The sequence below is a fragment of the Trachurus japonicus genome, chromosome 6, assembly GCF_045865225.1.
Source record: "Trachurus japonicus isolate A0001 chromosome 6, Traja_1.0".
Classification (NCBI taxonomy): Eukaryota; Metazoa; Chordata; class Actinopteri; order Carangiformes; family Carangidae; genus Trachurus; species Trachurus japonicus.
This window is the reverse complement of record NC_140912.1, coordinates 936,012-953,390: the sequence shown is the minus strand read 5'-3', so window position 1 is coordinate 953,390 and position 17,379 is coordinate 936,012. Positions and strand designations below refer to the sequence as shown.

The following is a 17,379-nucleotide window of genomic DNA, read 5'->3' as shown; positions in this document are numbered from 1 at the left end:
CCCACCCCCTTTGCTGACTGGCGTGGCTGAAATAATCCTCTCTGACAGCTCATCATGCGCTAATGCATTGTGCTGCCTGCGGCAGCCCAGTTTGCAGGCTGTAAAGCTGTGGCCACAGTAGCACTCCTGCACTAATTGACACCCATATTAGGAAAACTTCAGGAAATTGGACATGGATGATTTATTCCCACTGTCAGATTGGGGGAAAAATAGAAGAAGCAACGACACAGTTGCCACAAGAGCTCATCCACAAGTCCTGGTTTTGTGACATGCCTCTGTGGATGCTGGCGTGTATCTGAACCAAATAGAGGCCAACGCATAGCCCTGGATACTGTTTAATCTGGTATCCTCATAACCGTGCCCATTTCCCATTATATAATGTTCATCATTCATTAAACATTCTGCTCATCTCTCCAGGACACACCAACACCTGTGCATACTACAGGTAAACATTAGAACCAATCTTCAGCTCAGCTCCAGTGAGTTGGCTGATAACAAACCAGTGGGTGACAGGTAGAGAGCTCCTCTTGACAGCATCATGTCATTAATTTGGAGTAGATGGGGATAAAGATAGCCTACCAGAACACAGGCAAACATTACAGTCAGCATGAATTCTTGTTAAATAAAGACAGAGTACAGTACTGTCACCATTATTCACCACCAGGTTGCAGTCAGTCTGAACTGGGACTGAAATACCTGCAGTTAATTTGACTGCCAGGGCCTATGGTACAGACCCACCTGTGGGCCCTACCTGTGGTACCTCTGTGCATAATGTACATCAACTCAAATGACTTTTACCTCCACATAAAACTGCAGTAAGGTGTAGGGGAGGGAATCAACAGGACTCAGAGCAAAGAGACTGAACTGGAGAGTATTATCTAGAGAAGCCTACCGGGTCAATTTGCATGGGACAAAGCTCATTTGCCTGTGCAGTTTGGAATATGATGAAGGCAAAACTTATAATGAATCCTAACAAAAGTGACACGCTTAAAGCATGTTTTGATATCATTATGCCATCTGATTAAAAATTAAAGAGCAATTTGTCACAATACTCTTTGCACAAAACCCAGGAGAAATCAAATCTAGGTCTCATTCTCCCATAGGTGTTGGGTCCCTTTAGCGCAACTTGACATTAAGTAGGAAAGTCATCTGAAACAAGGTCATGTCAGTGTGTGCTGGTATCAGTATAGTTGAGAAGATCAGCATGAAGGGGCTCCACTTCCTCTGATTGCGGCACAAATCCTCCTCATTTTCAGTCCGCGCTCTTTCTTTCTGCTGACATGAATATTTTAAACACTGATGTTGAAATCCCGTTCTGTATGATGTGTTGCGGCTCAGTATTTCTGTCAGTGCCACAAGCGTCATGTGGAGCACAGAATAACTGAAGGTCTCTCTTCCTGCTCTGATCCACCATCACGCGCAACAACTACAAAGGCACGGAGTGATAACGCCATGTGCAGTAATGGTTCACAGTTGAAACCAACATGAAATAACATGGGGAATGCTGTAAGAAATGTATAATGTAGTGAAATTGTGAAAGCTGGAAATGAATACAGCAAAGTTACGCCGCTTTCAGTTCCACATCCTGTGTGCACATCTACAGTGAAAGGAGAGAGATTAAAAAAAAAATGGCTGTCAGTGGGTCTTGGTGCATGCTGCAGCTGAAAAAGAAAAAAGCATTCATGCTTGTCGTGTGATAAGTCAAATAACAGCACATGTTTACAGCACTGCAGGTGGTCTCATGATGAGTGAAAGCAACCATCAGCTTTCCCTTTTTACCACTTGTCGGGTCCCTTGGGACTGATGGTACGAGCGATTCCTGTCTGTGTTTATGTGGGTTAAAACTGAAACTGTTCCAGCTCGGTGAACATTGTGCTCTGTAGCGTGCACTAACGCTAAGCACTGTTTGCATGAGTTCTAACATTGAGGAAGTACAACTAATTTGAAACATCAGGACCTTGTTTAGGTGTAAATTAGCAGCATATATTGAATTATTGCAGCGTTACAAGCTGATATTAAAGATACTGTAGATGCAAGTGAAACCTTTTTTTTTTTTTTTTTACATCATAAGAAATAAAGATTTAATGGTTTTATATATCAAGACGTGCCAGAGCTCTATCTTTACCAGTGTTGCGCAGTAAAATTTATGATCCAACAGATGCTAGCAACACGCTTTGACTGTACGAGACCTGACACCAGCATGTGTGATTGAAGAGGGTGTTTGCATTTGACACTGTTTTGCTGAGTGTCAATGACCTTTTTGACATTATAATTTACAAATGAATGTCACTCGTTTCCACAAAAGACATTTTACTCAAAAATAAAATAAAACAAACTCAAGGTATTTTACTGCAGATTTAACACACTGACACACTAGCTGTTTTAACTGACTGTTCGTGTTGGTTTGCATGAGTGGGTGCATCTCATATGATAAAAAGCTACACCGCAGTGAAATGTCAGCTTGTTTTGCATGGACAGAAGTCATTTTACTTCCTCCTTCTCTCTGGCCAGACTTTTTTTTTTCCACTTCCTCTTTCGTTTTGTGTTATTTGTTAGACACTGTGCAGATTACCTCCTATAGCCATTTATGGGTGACGTAACACTCAAAGAGAGAGAGTTGAAATGTAAAAGTAAAATAAAAAAGTAAAATGAGTAGCCTACTTGACGAGTTCAAAGAAGTGAATGAGTTGGGTCAGGCTACCATATCTAATCAAAGTATTGTATCTGAAAGGCTGAGGAGCAGTCCTACACTGTGCCTGCACTCACCAAATATGGGCAAAGAACCAATCAGTGATTGGGCGTGCCACAGTTCCCTTCAATCAAAGTGGGATATTACTTCAATCCCCCAAGCAGACAAAGTCATCCTGATGTGTAGTCATAGGTTCAGATCTAGGCTACATTTTTAACATTACTCTAGTCCAGACCAGAGGTCTTCAACAGGGGGTCCGTGACCCCTGGGGGGTCCACGGAGGTGCTGCAGGGGGGTCGTGGAATTTTTGGTTGATTAGACAATGTTACGTCAATTTAAATGGCTTGTCTGCATGATTACATGCAGTTGACAGACATTGATATTAGCATTGGCATCAGTGAACATGGTCTGTTTATAAATGGCAGAGGGACGGCCCCCCTACTCACTGTAGTACACGTATAGAAAAAACATGAGTATATAAACTTGTGTATATTTGAATAGGTTAGTATTGAATGCACAATAACAAGCTATGTTTATACATGGTAGCCTACTGGGCCCAGGTTAATACTGCATAATACACATTTTTTAAATAAGGCTCTGCGTCAGATTGGGGGTCCTTGGCCTGAAAAACGTTGAAGACCCCTGCTCTAGACAAGAAAATGTCACAATCTATTACCACCTTAAAATATAGGGGGAATGGAGAACTGATGTCCAAACCAGATTTAATTTAACTACTACATGTCTTTAACCTTAAGATGAACATAAGTGGGTTTCTCAGTGCATTAATCTGCAGCTCATTCAGCTCACCACTGCTCTGCCAAAGCATTGGTTTTAAAGCACTGCTACTTGTTTATAAATCATTAAATTGTTTTGCTTCAGAATACATTTCTGATCTGATTTCTGTTCTAACATATCAACCGGCTAGACTTCCAAGGACAGCCAGTACCAGTCTGCTGATTGTTCCCAGAAATAAGCAGAAAACACATCGTTCAGCCTGTGAAGTTACAGCCGAGTGGTAATAAAGCCTTCTGCTACGGACGTAAAAGTCATGTCACTGTCCTGTAAAAAGTTAGATCAAACATGTAGTACCTGCATCATAAAATAGTCCACTGATAACTCGGGAAACACATTTTACTGTCTCACAGTGCAGTTTCTTCAACAGAGATCTGAGTCTTAATGGCCTCTGAGGGGCTGTAAATTATATCTACAGTCCACGTCAGCCATAGGTTCCCTCAGGAAGAGCAACATGTCTTCAACTGGTTTCACTTCCAGGCAAGATAAGGCTTCCATATGTACCAGCTACAAGACACCTGTTAACATTTCTTACATTCATGATGTGGTGGAACACGTTTTTGTGTCGTCTCAACATGTCAGACGCAGCGTGCCACAGTGACAGTGCATGAAGAATGACACCGTGTGGTGGTTCAGGGAAGGGCAAAAACAGCTGCTGCAAACGGCACAGGAGACATTTTTAGACACGTCGAGTCGTTCAATCAGTTCTTCAAAATCCACCATCAGCCTCTGAGATAAGACGAGTCTGTGAAATGTGGCTGTCCAGCTCCGTCCCACACATCTCATGTGGGTGTAGTGTACAATGAAACATCAGCAGGACGGCCTGAAATCTAGGCTAATGCATCCAACAGACGCAATGACAGATCCTTAACTTGATTTGTGGCCGACTGCGCTCAGCTGAGAAGATTCAACCGATGACAAATTATTGGAAATGAGAAGGAACAAAATTCAACATCTGCAAGTCAGTTTGTTAAAAATATTTCCAATCTATTTTTGTAAAGCAAATGCAAACAAACAGCTACTGGAGAAAAACAAAAAGGGAGGTGACTGACGCCCGTCAGGGATGAAATAAAATTAAGATGCACAAAAGAAGTTGACATGGAATTACAGTACAATTTTGATGGTAATGAAATTTCTGTCTTAAAGTCTGTGAGTACACAGACCGCTTATCTTTAATATTGAAATATCAGCGAAATGAATTACATTACAAGCACAGCTACAGTATAACTCCAAGGACAAATCCATATGAAGAAAAAATAAAAATACAAACTTTGAATTTAAAAAATGTACAGAAATTACAGAAAATAATTCGAGTTAAAAACCAATATCTGAAAATGGATTTAACAAGTCAGAATCCTAAGAACAAAATGCACTTGGCTTGGAAGTTGGTATTTACACATTTATACACGCCTGATGCCATCATCATTATATACATGACATTTCAATGTTACTGCAGAAAACTGGAGAAATGTTTTGACTTCGAGGTCGTTCCTTTTATGGTGATGCGAAGGAAACAGAAATAAAGACAATAAATGTTAGTTGTTGTCTGGTTCTGCCTTGTAGAGCTCATCCGCCACGGTCATTGTCACTGTCACTGTCTCCTTATACAAACATGACTGTCATGATTCATCCAAAACAAGCAAACAATTTACAGGTGAATGAGGGAATACCACAGGGCCCACGTGAGAACTAAGGCTGGATATGTGCTGGTTAAAGCCTTTTTTCTTACCAAGTCACAATGCATCATGGCTGACATCATTTTAAAAAATCATTAGAAGTTAGAATCAGCCACAATTTTAAACTTTCTTTTCTTTTTCTTTTTTTATTTTACAGCAGTGCCATGAGTGTTCAGCAATGGCTTTTAGTCCAAAAAAGTCCTAAATATGTGCTTTTTGCATAGTCTCAATGCACTTTGTGTTTCCTTTTCTTGTGTTTTTTGTCCTTCTTCTTGCTGGAACATTTAACACAGAACCACTGCTGGTCCTCCGGAGGCGCTGTGAGGATCCCGACACAAGGCCTGAGCAGACGAGAGAAGGAGAAGAGAGGTCAGCTCAGTGAAAAGATGCCGAGGAAGCAGCTATTTTTATATTTGTGCTAGAGGTGTAACACCACAGGTATTAGTCACAAACCACCGCAGGACATGCAGCTGGGTATGAGACTTTCTTTAGTTTAGCTTGCCCTGTCAAAGAAATAATGACTTCACACTCTTATCAAAGGCTGAGGAGACTTTCAAGGTGCCTGGCCATGGAAACGGTGATATAATTCACTGAAGACCAACTGTGTTCTTTCTAGGAAACTAACAGACTTAGTATGACTATATAATGAACTAAGGAACCATACACATGTGTTCTTTATATCATATTTCTATTTACTGTAGTTTTTTCTGTGTAAATATCTACTATATGATAGATAGATTCTTGTGACTTTATTGTGTGAATTTTAAAACATTCTGTTAAAATTTACTTCAAATATGGAGGTCAAGTGTTGCACCTGAACAGTTTGGCAGTGAGAGCCGCCGTCTCGCATATGTAAATGAGAAACCAGAGGTGGTAGATTTCATTAAGATTGATCATTTTTGATGTATTATGGTTTCTCAGGCAGACACCGACAGAGGAACATGCATCTACTACAGAGCTGGACTCCGACAGAGACACTCACTGCTGATACTCCAAGACTAGAGAGAGTAAATATGTCAATTTGCTATTTAAACAGAGCAAAAACTGTCAAAGTTAAATTGTGCTCCTTCATCATAAATATAATAAACTCCTTTTAATGGACTTTTTTCCCCATCTGTTACATTTGCAAATACAGTACACATTACAATATGTAGTAATAAGGCTGGAGCAACAACATTTCAGTTGTCTAATTGTCATAATTGTGGCAAATATGGGGCCATTTTAAATTTGAGTTTTCATAATGAATGGTAAAATGTTTTATGTAGTCGTTCTTTATATGTACACAAAAGTGAATTTTGGCACGAACACAATCAGTGAATTATAGCTGTAATCAACGATAACAGCTGCAACTAAATTCTGCCTTATGAAAAACTGTAACCGTACATCTAACACAATGTGGCTTGAAGTGGGTTAATGGGCTGGAAAAGGAAGAGAAAGTACAAGGAGAACATGTCACTTACCAATGATACCAATCATCACAATCATCACATCCTATCATGGGACTGCCATCATCAGGTTTGTTACATCCAGGACAAATCCAGATCTGGTTCCCCCACTCATCTCGAATCTTTGGTGAATACAGACAAAAACAAAAAGCGTTACCAACAGACTGCTCACTGACTTAGTGGTTGCTGTGGGGAAAATGCACATTAGTGAATAAATGGGCAAAATACAACATGCATTAAGCACATAGACCCATCTGTCTTGACATGCACATGATCTCTACATCTACATCTCTACATGACATGCAGACTGAATAAAAGCAATTAATCACACTGCAAATGTAAGAAATAAAAAAGTGGAGTGCAAGCACTCACCACATAGGTACTGACAGTCTCTGTGACTACGCTGCGGACCGGCGTTTTGAGGGAAGCGGCGGGAGACAGCAGGGGCCCCAGGGACAGCAAAGACGACGGAGCAGGAGCCATTGGAGCTGGAGGCGCAGGTGGGGGCAGAGGCGGCACAACCGGAGACAGTATTGGTGGAGGTGGAGGCGTCCGAGGGCGATTCCCAGGTCCAGACTTGGCGGCCGGGGTCTTGGGCACTGGCGTCTTGGGCTCTGAATTTGGAACCACCTTGCTGATAACGCTGGTGATGGACATGGACAAATACAGGTCAGCACAGACACACAGTATACCACCATGATTCATATACTATTTGAATTCATTGTCTACTTTGTATCATATTTCTTTCAAAATCAGTGTCTTGTGCATTTTCTTTATCCGTCCTGGAGGTCTAAACACATCAGTGTCAACACCTTCAGTTAAGATCCCAAACATTACTTTTTACACATATCAAAAAAACATGTCTTGTCCTTCAAAAGTGTCTTTTCGTGTTAGAAAGAAGCAAAGTGTTTTCAAATGTGGAGTGCAAGACCTTTAGATAATCAAATAGTATAAAATTGGCAACATTTTAATTCAGATCAGGACCTATTATGAGGAAATAAGGTCATGGTAAAACTGCCTTTCAGTTTTGTTTCAGTCTCAATTGTGTAACAAAAGGAGAACCTCATGCGCCAAGCAGCGGTGTGATGGAAGAAGTAATGTTGAAACATTTGTTGGCTGCTTACATTTTGTCCTGGCCTGCTCCCACCCTGAGCGTCAGTCTGGGGATGACTGGAGACGGGAGAGCAGCCGGAATTTCCACTTTCACCTGAGGAAATGGGAAGGAGACAGGTCAATCTACATGGCACACTGGCAAAACTGAGACATAGTGATGAACTGAGCAAAATGAAGTTACCTTCTCCAATCGAATTCTCTCCTTTTCTTTCTCTTTTTCCCGTTTCTCCTTTTCCCTTTCCTTTTCTTTCCTCTTCTCTTCTTTCTCCCGCTCCTTTTCTTTGGCCTTCTCTCGCTCCTTATCCTTCTCCTTGTCTTTCTTCTTCTTCTTCTCCTTCTTGTCTTTCTTCTTGTCCTTCTCTTTGCTCTTTATTTCTTTATCCTGGAGGATGGGGGCCAGAGGAGGGAGCATGGAGGGGATGCGCAGGCAGGCGGAGGGGCTGAACAGTGGCGGGAGTTCACTCAGAGCGAAGGGGGCCAACGCCGATTGTTTCCGACTGTCGTCCTTATTTCTGTCTTTACCCTTCTCTCTTTTATCTTTGTCCTTTTTACTTTTTTCCTTATCCTTCTTTTTATCCTTGTGTTTTTCCTTCTCCTTCTTGGGGGCATCTCCATCTCTGGATTTTATTTTAAGGGAGCCCTCAGGTAGAGTAAAGTCTCTGGGAAGGAACAGCTCATCGTCCTTCAGTCCAAACTCCTTCCAAGGCATCTTAGCTTCCTTGGAAAACTCCTTGTTTTTATCCCTGTTCTTATCCTTATTCTTCTCTTTCGTCTTGCCCTTATCCTTTTCCCGGTCTTTGTCCTTCGGCTTATCTTTCTCCTTCTTCTTCATCTTAGTTTTGAGCTCCTTCTTCAGCTTCTTCTTCACGTCTACCGACGACACAATCTTGTTCTTCTCCTCAAACACCTTGAGAAGAGGTTCAGGGGTCGGTGGCGAGGCGGATCCTGATGAGATGTAGTCTCCTTGGCTTGGCTGGGGGGCTGCAGAGGGACCCCCCTGGTTGACCTTTCGAATCACCTCGTTGATTGAATCATCCATAGTCCAGTTTCCTAGTCCTGCGTGTGCCTGCGGGTGAAGTGGCGTTGATGTGTCTTTTAGAGAGTTGCTAACCCCAATCAGGACTTTGGGCGTTGATGGCTCCATGATGGTCAGTCTCCTGGGGCTGGAGAACCCATTGCTGTCTGAATCAGAGCCAGATGAGAACGCGAAAGGATCGGGCTCCCGCTCGGCACACGCTCTGGCGATCACAGCGTCGATGGAGTCATCGATAGCCGTGTTATCGGGCTCCAGTTTCTTGAAGGGCCCCTCGGCTAACTCCCTGTCCTCCACATTCTGACGCATGTGGATGTTCTCCTTGCCCATCCTCTCGCTCAGCGCAGACAGCGGTAACTTATGCACACTGTCCGTCTTGCTCGGCGGTTGAGACGCTTTGACCGAACCCACTTTGGGGCTCTTGGGGCTTTTAGGGCTCTTCGTCCTGCCTGGGGATTTCTTCCTTTCCTTAGATGGTTTGGGAGACTGGATGGGACTACCACCCACTGGAAGAGGAATGACCCCTTTAGGGGACTTAGTCCGTTGTCTGCCAGGGGACGAGACCTTGGGCTTTCTTCCCGGAGTGGTGAGGCCCTTTGGATCAGAGTGTTTTGGTACTACCGGCTGAGGTCTGAAGGAAGGCAGGACTCCGGGAGGGGTTTCGGGGGACAGGGGGTCAAGGCTATCGTGAGAAGGCAGCATGCCTGGGGGAACGCGTTGGGGGTTGAGAGAAGTAAGGGGCTCCCTGGGCTCAACCCCCCATTCTGGACTGAGGCCAGGGTACATGCGTGGTCTCTTAGACGTAGGCATCATGCCGACAGTTTCATCGGGGCTGTCGAGGTGCCTCTTCAGCGGGTGGTTCTCATCATTGACCGTCTCATCTTCCTCTATTTCTTCCTCGTCCTCTTCCAGCGCCACCTGCATAGCTTCAGCCGAGGTGCCCATGTCGGCGAGGACCTCCTCCTCCTCCTCTTCTAGAATGGAAAGGAGCAGAACATTAGTGAGTCACTGTTTACAATTCATCTCCCTGAATTCTCACCAACACAGGGCCCCTATTGACACAGATATAAGTTATCGGAGTGGCCAATCAAATCTGATTACCTAACCCAAAGATGTGAGATGCCAAGTTAATAGAAGCCTAGCTGAAATTAAACTTAATGTCATGTAATACAATTCTTCTCTCATGAATGATATCATGTACTTCTATGTAAACTGTTTGATATGGCTGCTCATTCAACTTAAAGGATAATTACCGTTTTTTACAATCTGGACCTTATTTCTAGCATAAAATACGATCATTTACTCACCCAGATAACTTTGGTGTCATTACAAGTCGTTCCAACGAAATTAGATCCAGCCGAGAGCTGCGTATATATCCATATAATGCGAATACATGGGGCAGCGCAAAGCAGCCTCTAAATAACATATTATCCGCCGCAAAACTCGTTCATTTCGCCAATATTTTGTTATGATACGCTAGTGCTATTCGGCTAGTGAGTCCGGGGTTAGCTGTTATCAACATCCGTGGTCTGTAGGTTGACCTACTAATCTCTGACCTGGATGATGTCATCTCCGACCGTTGCGCGTCTTGTTGCTACTGCTAATGCGGTTCATTTCTGCGTGTTCCCGACTTGTCAGAACAAAATGAGCAGCTGGATGAAGTTCAGCTTCCACAGGCTTCCTCTCCTCAACCTGGACTCACTAAAGCTCCAGCTACCTGCGCTAAAAATGGACCCGAATGCTGAAGCGGTATCATTATTATCAGAATGAGCCGGGCAGCGGTCGGAGATGACCTCATCCAGGTCAGAGGTTAGTAGGTCAACCTACAGACCCCGGATGTTGATAACAGCTAACCCCGGACTCAGAGGGGAATAGCACTAGCGTATCATAACAAAATATTGGCGAAATGAACGAGTTTCGCAGCGGATACTGTGTTATTTAGAGGCTGCATTCCGCTGCCCTGTAGACTCTCATTATATGGATATACACGGCTCTCGGCTGGATCTAATTTCGTCGGAACGACTTAAAATGACTCCAGAGTTATCTGGGTGAGTAAATGATCGTATTTTATGCTAGAAATAAGGTCCAGATTGTAAAAAACGGTAATTATCCTTTAATGGTGGCTATAAAGCATGTAGTTTGTGCTCCAACTAATTCATATTATATTATGGCGAGAAGTGTTTATAAGAATTGGATCCACCATTAGTGATCACATATGGAGATAAAACAGTGGAGACAAATAAAAGAGAATATTATGGCCAACACGAACGTATGATAAATCAAAGAACTGTTGTACTGGACCACAATGGACTTCGCTACATGAAAAAAAAACACATACTGATAAACTGAATGGATGTTTGTAGTCTGTATTGCTTGGAGACTATGGTTTAGCTGAATATTGGCCCCCATAAACAAACTCTCAACCTATGGAAAACACCAATTATGCACAGTGTATACGTACATTATGTCTATGTATGTACTGACCTTCTTGTAAGGAGACCAAAGGTGGCATATGATCTGGAATGTAGTCTTTCCTTTCCTCTGCATCTCTGGCTCCAGCCTGGGGAAACTGCAGGACGTTGTTTTTGCTCACAGGAAAGAGTGGCGTTTGCTGGGCAAAGGCCACGGGCTCCAGGTTGTGGACATAGTCCTCCAGTTCACTCAGACTCACACCCAGCAGCCTGAAGGCCTGGCTGACATCATCCAGGACTGGATCTGTTCTTCCATCTAAAATGCAGCATCAAAACAAGCCATTAAACCTCTGCACGCCTTCTGCATGTCTTATGTCAGTGTAGCCGTACTTATTAAGGCCAATAATGACCTGGGATAAGGGTTTCACTGCATTCTTGTACTGGTGTTGCACATACTATGATGTGTCTGGACTGATGTTGACATCCAAGCTAGTCGCAGGTAGTAATGCTCAACAGGTTTCACACTGATACTGACGCATACACAGATAATACAGCACTTAACTATCTAACACACGTGATATGAGCTTGTCAAAGTGTGTGACCACAGACGGAAAGCATCATAGTCACAGTACAAACAACACATGGAATCCGCTTAGCTATGTAGCAGCTACTGTACTTTTTGACACATCAACCTTTGCTAGGGGGCGCCAGCTACGAAACCACTCAACAACAACGACTACTTCAGGCTTACGGGGTTTTAAAAAAAAAGTAATCCAGATAATAAACGAAGCACTTACAGAGCTCAGAGTACCGATGGCAGACCCTGGCCAACTGCTGGATGTATCGATGCAGCACATCGGACAGCAGGTCGCACGCAGTGAGCTGAACCGCATCCCAGCCCAGAGCCTGGCAGATCTGCGCCACCGACACACGCAGCAGCGAGCGGGCATAGCTCTCACACATGTCGCTGACTTCGTTTAGGTCTTAATCCCAGTCAATTCCTCTTCCAAAACATGTTCCCGGTCTTCATGTTTCACGGAACCCCCGGGGGGCTTGAGAAAACCCGCTCCTGCGGTTAATTTTGGACATCTACTTCAGTAAATATATTGGCGCTTTTGCCAGAGTCGCCATCTTGATTCCATCGATAGACCCATCCCCGAAATCTAGACCGCGCGTGCGCAGAGGTTAGCGGCCGCCCACACGGCTGTGGTGCGTTCAGGCGCCTCATCAGCGCCGGACGATGCGCAGAGAAACGGCCCGAGACAGCTGCATGGCCATGGGGCGCAGACTGCGGCAGACAGTCAACCTGTTGGACCGATAAAATGTCCGCTGTAGTTCAAGTTTTGGCTCCTAATGTCTTAGCTTGTGTTTAACCATGACCACAAGACAACACACCGACAAATTAGGCTATCTATATCCGCTGAGTCACGTTGAAACCGGAGAAAGGGCCAACGGTTTGAGACCACCGGATTAACTCTCCTGAGGGGGGCGCAGCTAAACCTGTTGTTGTTGGGCCCCTGTAGGCCCCTATTAAACATGGCGCCTGCTTTTTTTTTTATCGCTCTTCCTCTAGTTGGCAACAATGGACGAAAATGTACGTTTTTCCCATAGACTGTATAAAAAAGAGCAGTTTTTCCACATGAATCTTCGCCACCTTACCACTTTTTATGACCATCAATTATCAATATTTTGATTTTTATAACGGTTTGTCAGAAACAATGAAGCAATATAATTTTTTAATGTTTTATAACTCTGGCTTCACATATGCAATGAAATGAATCTTATGGTGATATGGCCCTGGTCCGATTATGGAAAAGTTTTCTTTGTGGGTTAAACAAAGAGCAGCTTGATCAATTTGATAATAGGCAAGGCAAGGCAAGGCATCTTTATTTATATAGCGCTTCATACCAAAGCAACTCAATGTGCTTTACATAAAGACAAAATATTAAAAAAAGAAGCATAAAACAGAATAAAAACAAACAAAACACTAAAACAGAGTTAAAAGCAAGAGCAAATAAAAGTAAAATAAAAGAAAATAGATAAAGTTTTAAAGCAGAAGTAAGCGATCCGGTCGTTTTGGCTACTTCTTGTCAGCCGATGGCGTTAGCAGTCCCCGCCCTCGTCATGGATCTATTGGTCCTCGTCCCTACGTCACCATGGCTGCACACACAGCCCTTCATGCCGTTCTCTCTCCTCATTGGATAAAGGTTGTAGGATACAAGGAAGAAGTTTTCTCCTCGGTTTACAGCAGAGCAGAGTGACTAAGAGACCCGTGTTTCGCTCCAAACACTCTATGTAAGTGATTGCTGTCGGAAGATATAACTATTTAAGACTTAGGCTACTGTAGGCTATATTAACACAAAAATATCACTTACTTCTGCTTTAAGTTCTTAAAAGAGCTCAGCTATAAGCACGTGAAAAGAGAAATGTTTTTAACCTGGATTTAAAAGTGCTCACAGTTGGGGCTGATTTCAGTTCTGCTGGTAGTTTGCTCCACTTGTGTGCAGCATAACAGCTAAATGCTGCTTCACCATGTCTGGTTTGAGCTCTGTGCTCCACTATCTGACCTGAGTCAGTAGATCTCAGAGCTCTACTGGGTTTATACTCCACTATGTCATTCATCTGGACCTAAACCATTCAGTGATTTGTAGACCAGGAGCAGAACTTTAAAATCTATTCTGTAGCCGACTGGGAGCCAGTGTAAGGTCTTAAGAACTGGGGTGATGTGATCTGATCTCTTTGTTCTGGTTAAAACTCGAGCTGCAGCGTTCTGAATGAGCTGCAGCTGTTTGATACTTTTTTGGGGGAGACCAGTCAGAAGACCGTTACAGTAGTCAAGTCTACTGGAGATAAAAGCATGAATCAGCTTCTCCTGATCAGTTTGGGACATAAAACCCTTAATTCTGGATTAAGTTGATAAAAGGCTGATTTGGTGACTGATTTGATATGGCTGTTGAAAGTCAGATCTGAGTCTATCAGCACGCCAAAGTTTCGGACTTCGTCTTTAGTTTCTAAAGACAGTGGCTCAACCCTCTTCTCTTTATTTCCAAAAACAATTACCTCAGTTTTTTCTTGATTTAATTAACTGAAGGAAATTTTGGCTCATCCAATTTTTGACTTGCTCTAAACAGTGACATAATGACTCTATTGGACTGCAGTCATCTGGAGACAGTGCAAGATATATCTGTGTGTCATCTGCATAACTTTGACATTAGAGTTCTGTAGAATTTGACCCAAAGGCAGTACAGGTTAAACAGAAAGGGTCCAAGGACTGACCCCTGAGGAACTCCACATGTCATAGCCACTCGATCGGATTGATAACTACCAATGGTCACAAAATAACTCTGTTCCTCTAAGTAGGACCTGAACCATTTTAGGACTGTCCCGCTGAGTCCTGCCCCAGTTTCCAACCTGTCCAGCAGTATACTGTGATCCACAGTGTCAAACGCACTGAGATCTAACAGGACCAGAATTGACACCTTGCCTGAGTCAGTGTTCAACCTTATGTCATTTAACACTCTAATAAGAGCTGTTTCAGTACTGTGGTGAGGTCGGAAGCCTGATTGAAATTTGTCAAAGGTAGGCTACTAAACTCAGTGATGGAGCTCAGACCTCCTTTGTGAATGGATGGGGGGAGCTTACAGGATCTTCAGATTTTTCCAATTTTTTAGCAACTTGTCAATTTGAGCACACCGTGTTGCATTCATATCGAAGTAGTATGAACACTGATGCATAGGTACAATATTTTTTCCCCCCTGCCCTGGTAGCCCAGAGCGATAGTTATATCAATTGCTCTGTGGTGATTAGCAGCTGTGAGGTCTGTTGATCATGTAAGTTGTAACATCACAATGGACTACATTCTGTTAGTTTAGAAAGTAACATTTGATCCTGGGTACACAACAATCCAGGAATACAATTAATTTTAAGTTTAGCATGATGAAACATCATCTACTACCTTTACATTACATACACAGCCAAATGCGTATACACACACACACACACACACACACACACACACACACAAAATAATATTTAACAATAACTAACATGGTGTACAGATCAGATAAAATAGGAACATCTGGAATGACAGTGTGATGTAATTGAAAGTACCGTACCCTAAATGCAAAAGCAGAAACTAGATTACCCAAGTTCACTGAAAGAAATCAGCACCTGTGAAGTGACCAAGTCGCCTGACAGTGTTCGCCCATGGTAAATAAAAGAAAGCAGTGAATTGATGTGACGGAGGGTCACCCAATCTTAACATACAGCATAGACACACACGAGTTCGAACTGCATCAGAGAGAGAAGCAGAGGGAAGCGAAACTGGAGTAGAGTGGACACTGTGAATCTTAAAATAGATCAAATGCTCGAGGCAGGTCAACTATAGCCCAACTTCAGCATATGAAGGCAAACATTTATTTACCAAGTGATGCCATGTGAGAAAAGTCTAATTTTAAATTATCTAAAATGTCTTTCAACTGCATATAAATAGATTATTTTAGGACATATTATAATAAGAAATGTAGGCCTACTTCCACCCTTAACTGTGCATGTAAGGATTTTGTCATCAACAGCAGCCCAGTCTTCAAAAAGTTTCCCTGCTGCCTGGAAGATGAAGCAGCTGCATGGAATATGGACAAAAAATGAAAGTAGAACAACAGTTTTTGGAAAAAAAATATGTGGGTTTACATGAAAGGAAAAAGTATCCATAATAATTTCACTCAAATCAAACATTTATTATATATATATATATATATATATATATATATATATATATATATATATATATATATAATATATATATAAATATATATATATATATATATATATATATATATATATATATATATATTTATTATATATTTATTATAATATAATATTTTTGACTTGAGATAGGAAGGGTAATACTACTTCCACTCTTATTAAAACCTACCACCTGACTGAGAAACAGGATATTATGCTTACCTGTTTCTGCAGGTAACAAACACTGTCATGTAAAAAATATTTAGGCTATAGTCAATCATCAAGTCACACCTAATATCATTTATTTCAGCGCCTTATGCATCAGTGGTCTCTGTTGAAATTTAGCTACTGTCCCACTAACGAGAATATGATAGCCTACATTAGGCTACAGTGAATAGCTAATAAGGCAGTAAAATATTGAGGATTGTTTCAAAATAGAATTAAAATAAGGATTGTGTTGTAACGCAGACCAAATTGCGTTACTACACATTCACCACCAGGTTGCGCTATAGTTTGATGATTCCATTCAGAAATGACACAAGAACAGCGGATGTGATCAGAACATTTTTACACAATAAACTGTCTGTTCTTCTCACTAAAAGTTCGCAACTTTTCACGGCTCTTAAAAGAAAATAGTTTTCTTTTGACCATAAATGTTGTGTGAACAATTGTAAAGTCCAAGTAAATTGCTGTTTTTAATATATTGAGCGTCTTTTTCCTCAGAAACGTTACTCCTCGGTGTCTTTGATGTGAAACCACAGAAGACGAGTTGAAACAGCAGAAGAAAGTCAAGTAAAAAATGTCAACACACGATTGCGTCTTTAACGTCTCCAAGCCAGACGCCATTTTCAGGCTGTTACAGAGTCTGCGCGGCGCCAGGGCTGCTGGGTGCTGTAGTTCTTACAGGTGTAAAAAAAAAAAAAACAAACAAACAAAAAAACTAGTAGTTGGAAGTAACCAAATAACGCATTCTCTTCTATAACTGTTTCAATTAAAAATAACAACAAACAGACGAATCGACAAAATCTGAGGACAGTGCATTGTGTATAGATACTTTTCAGGGTTAGTTTTCATGGTTAGGCTTCTGCCTGAGAATGTTAAATGCAACATGGTATTACATGTAGGCTATTTTATTTGTATGAATGCATACACCAAAACATCAAGATCACTATGATCACTGACAGGTGTTGTGAAAAACATTGAGGATCTGACAAAGACTGAACTGTGACATCAGACGACTGGTTCAGAGCACCTGTAAACCTGCAGGTCTTAAGTGGTCGGTAGGCTACCTACTAAAAGGGGTTCAGGGAAGGACAACTGATGAACTGGCAACATGTGCACAGGCAACCAAGAATGACATGCTTTCATGACTTAAGTGGCAAAGGGAGGACCTGCACAATATTAGGCAGGAGTTCATAATGTTATGGCCGATCAGCTTTTATTTGAACTTACTGTTACTATTATAATACACACACAC

The 17,379-nt window shown here is 42.1% G+C and overlaps 1 protein-coding gene across 1 annotated transcript; it reads right to left on the bottom strand.

The window, feature by feature from the left end:
- Nucleotides 1–4,613: 4,613 nt before the first annotated feature.
- Nucleotides 4,614–12,317, bottom strand: taf3 (TAF3 RNA polymerase II, TATA box binding protein (TBP)-associated facto). Its single transcript, XM_085778199.1, has 7 exons — nucleotides 11,957–12,317; nucleotides 11,233–11,475; nucleotides 7,897–9,722; nucleotides 7,727–7,809; nucleotides 6,975–7,245; nucleotides 6,618–6,724; nucleotides 4,614–5,498 (listed from the first exon to the last, which is right to left on the bottom strand). Exons 1-7 carry the CDS (start codon nucleotides 12,120–12,122, stop codon nucleotides 5,384–5,386), a joined length of 2,811 nt encoding a protein of 936 aa, XP_085634325.1. The 5' UTR covers nucleotides 12,123–12,317; the 3' UTR covers nucleotides 4,614–5,383.
- Between the last annotated feature and the right edge of the window lie 5,062 nt (nucleotides 12,318–17,379).

Coding starts and splice junctions, on each gene's coding strand:
- taf3 (XM_085778199.1), bottom strand. CDS start 12,122: ATGTGTGAGAGCTATGCCCGCTCGCTGCTGCGTGTGTCGGTGGCGCAG. Junction 7,246..7,726: donor GGAGCAGGCCAGGACAAAAT/GTAAGCAGCCAA, acceptor GTCCATCACCAG/CGTTATCAGCAAGGTGGTTC. Junction 6,725..6,974: donor AGACTGTCAGTACCTATGTG/GTGAGTGCTTGC, acceptor TATTCACCAAAG/ATTCGAGATGAGTGGGGGAA.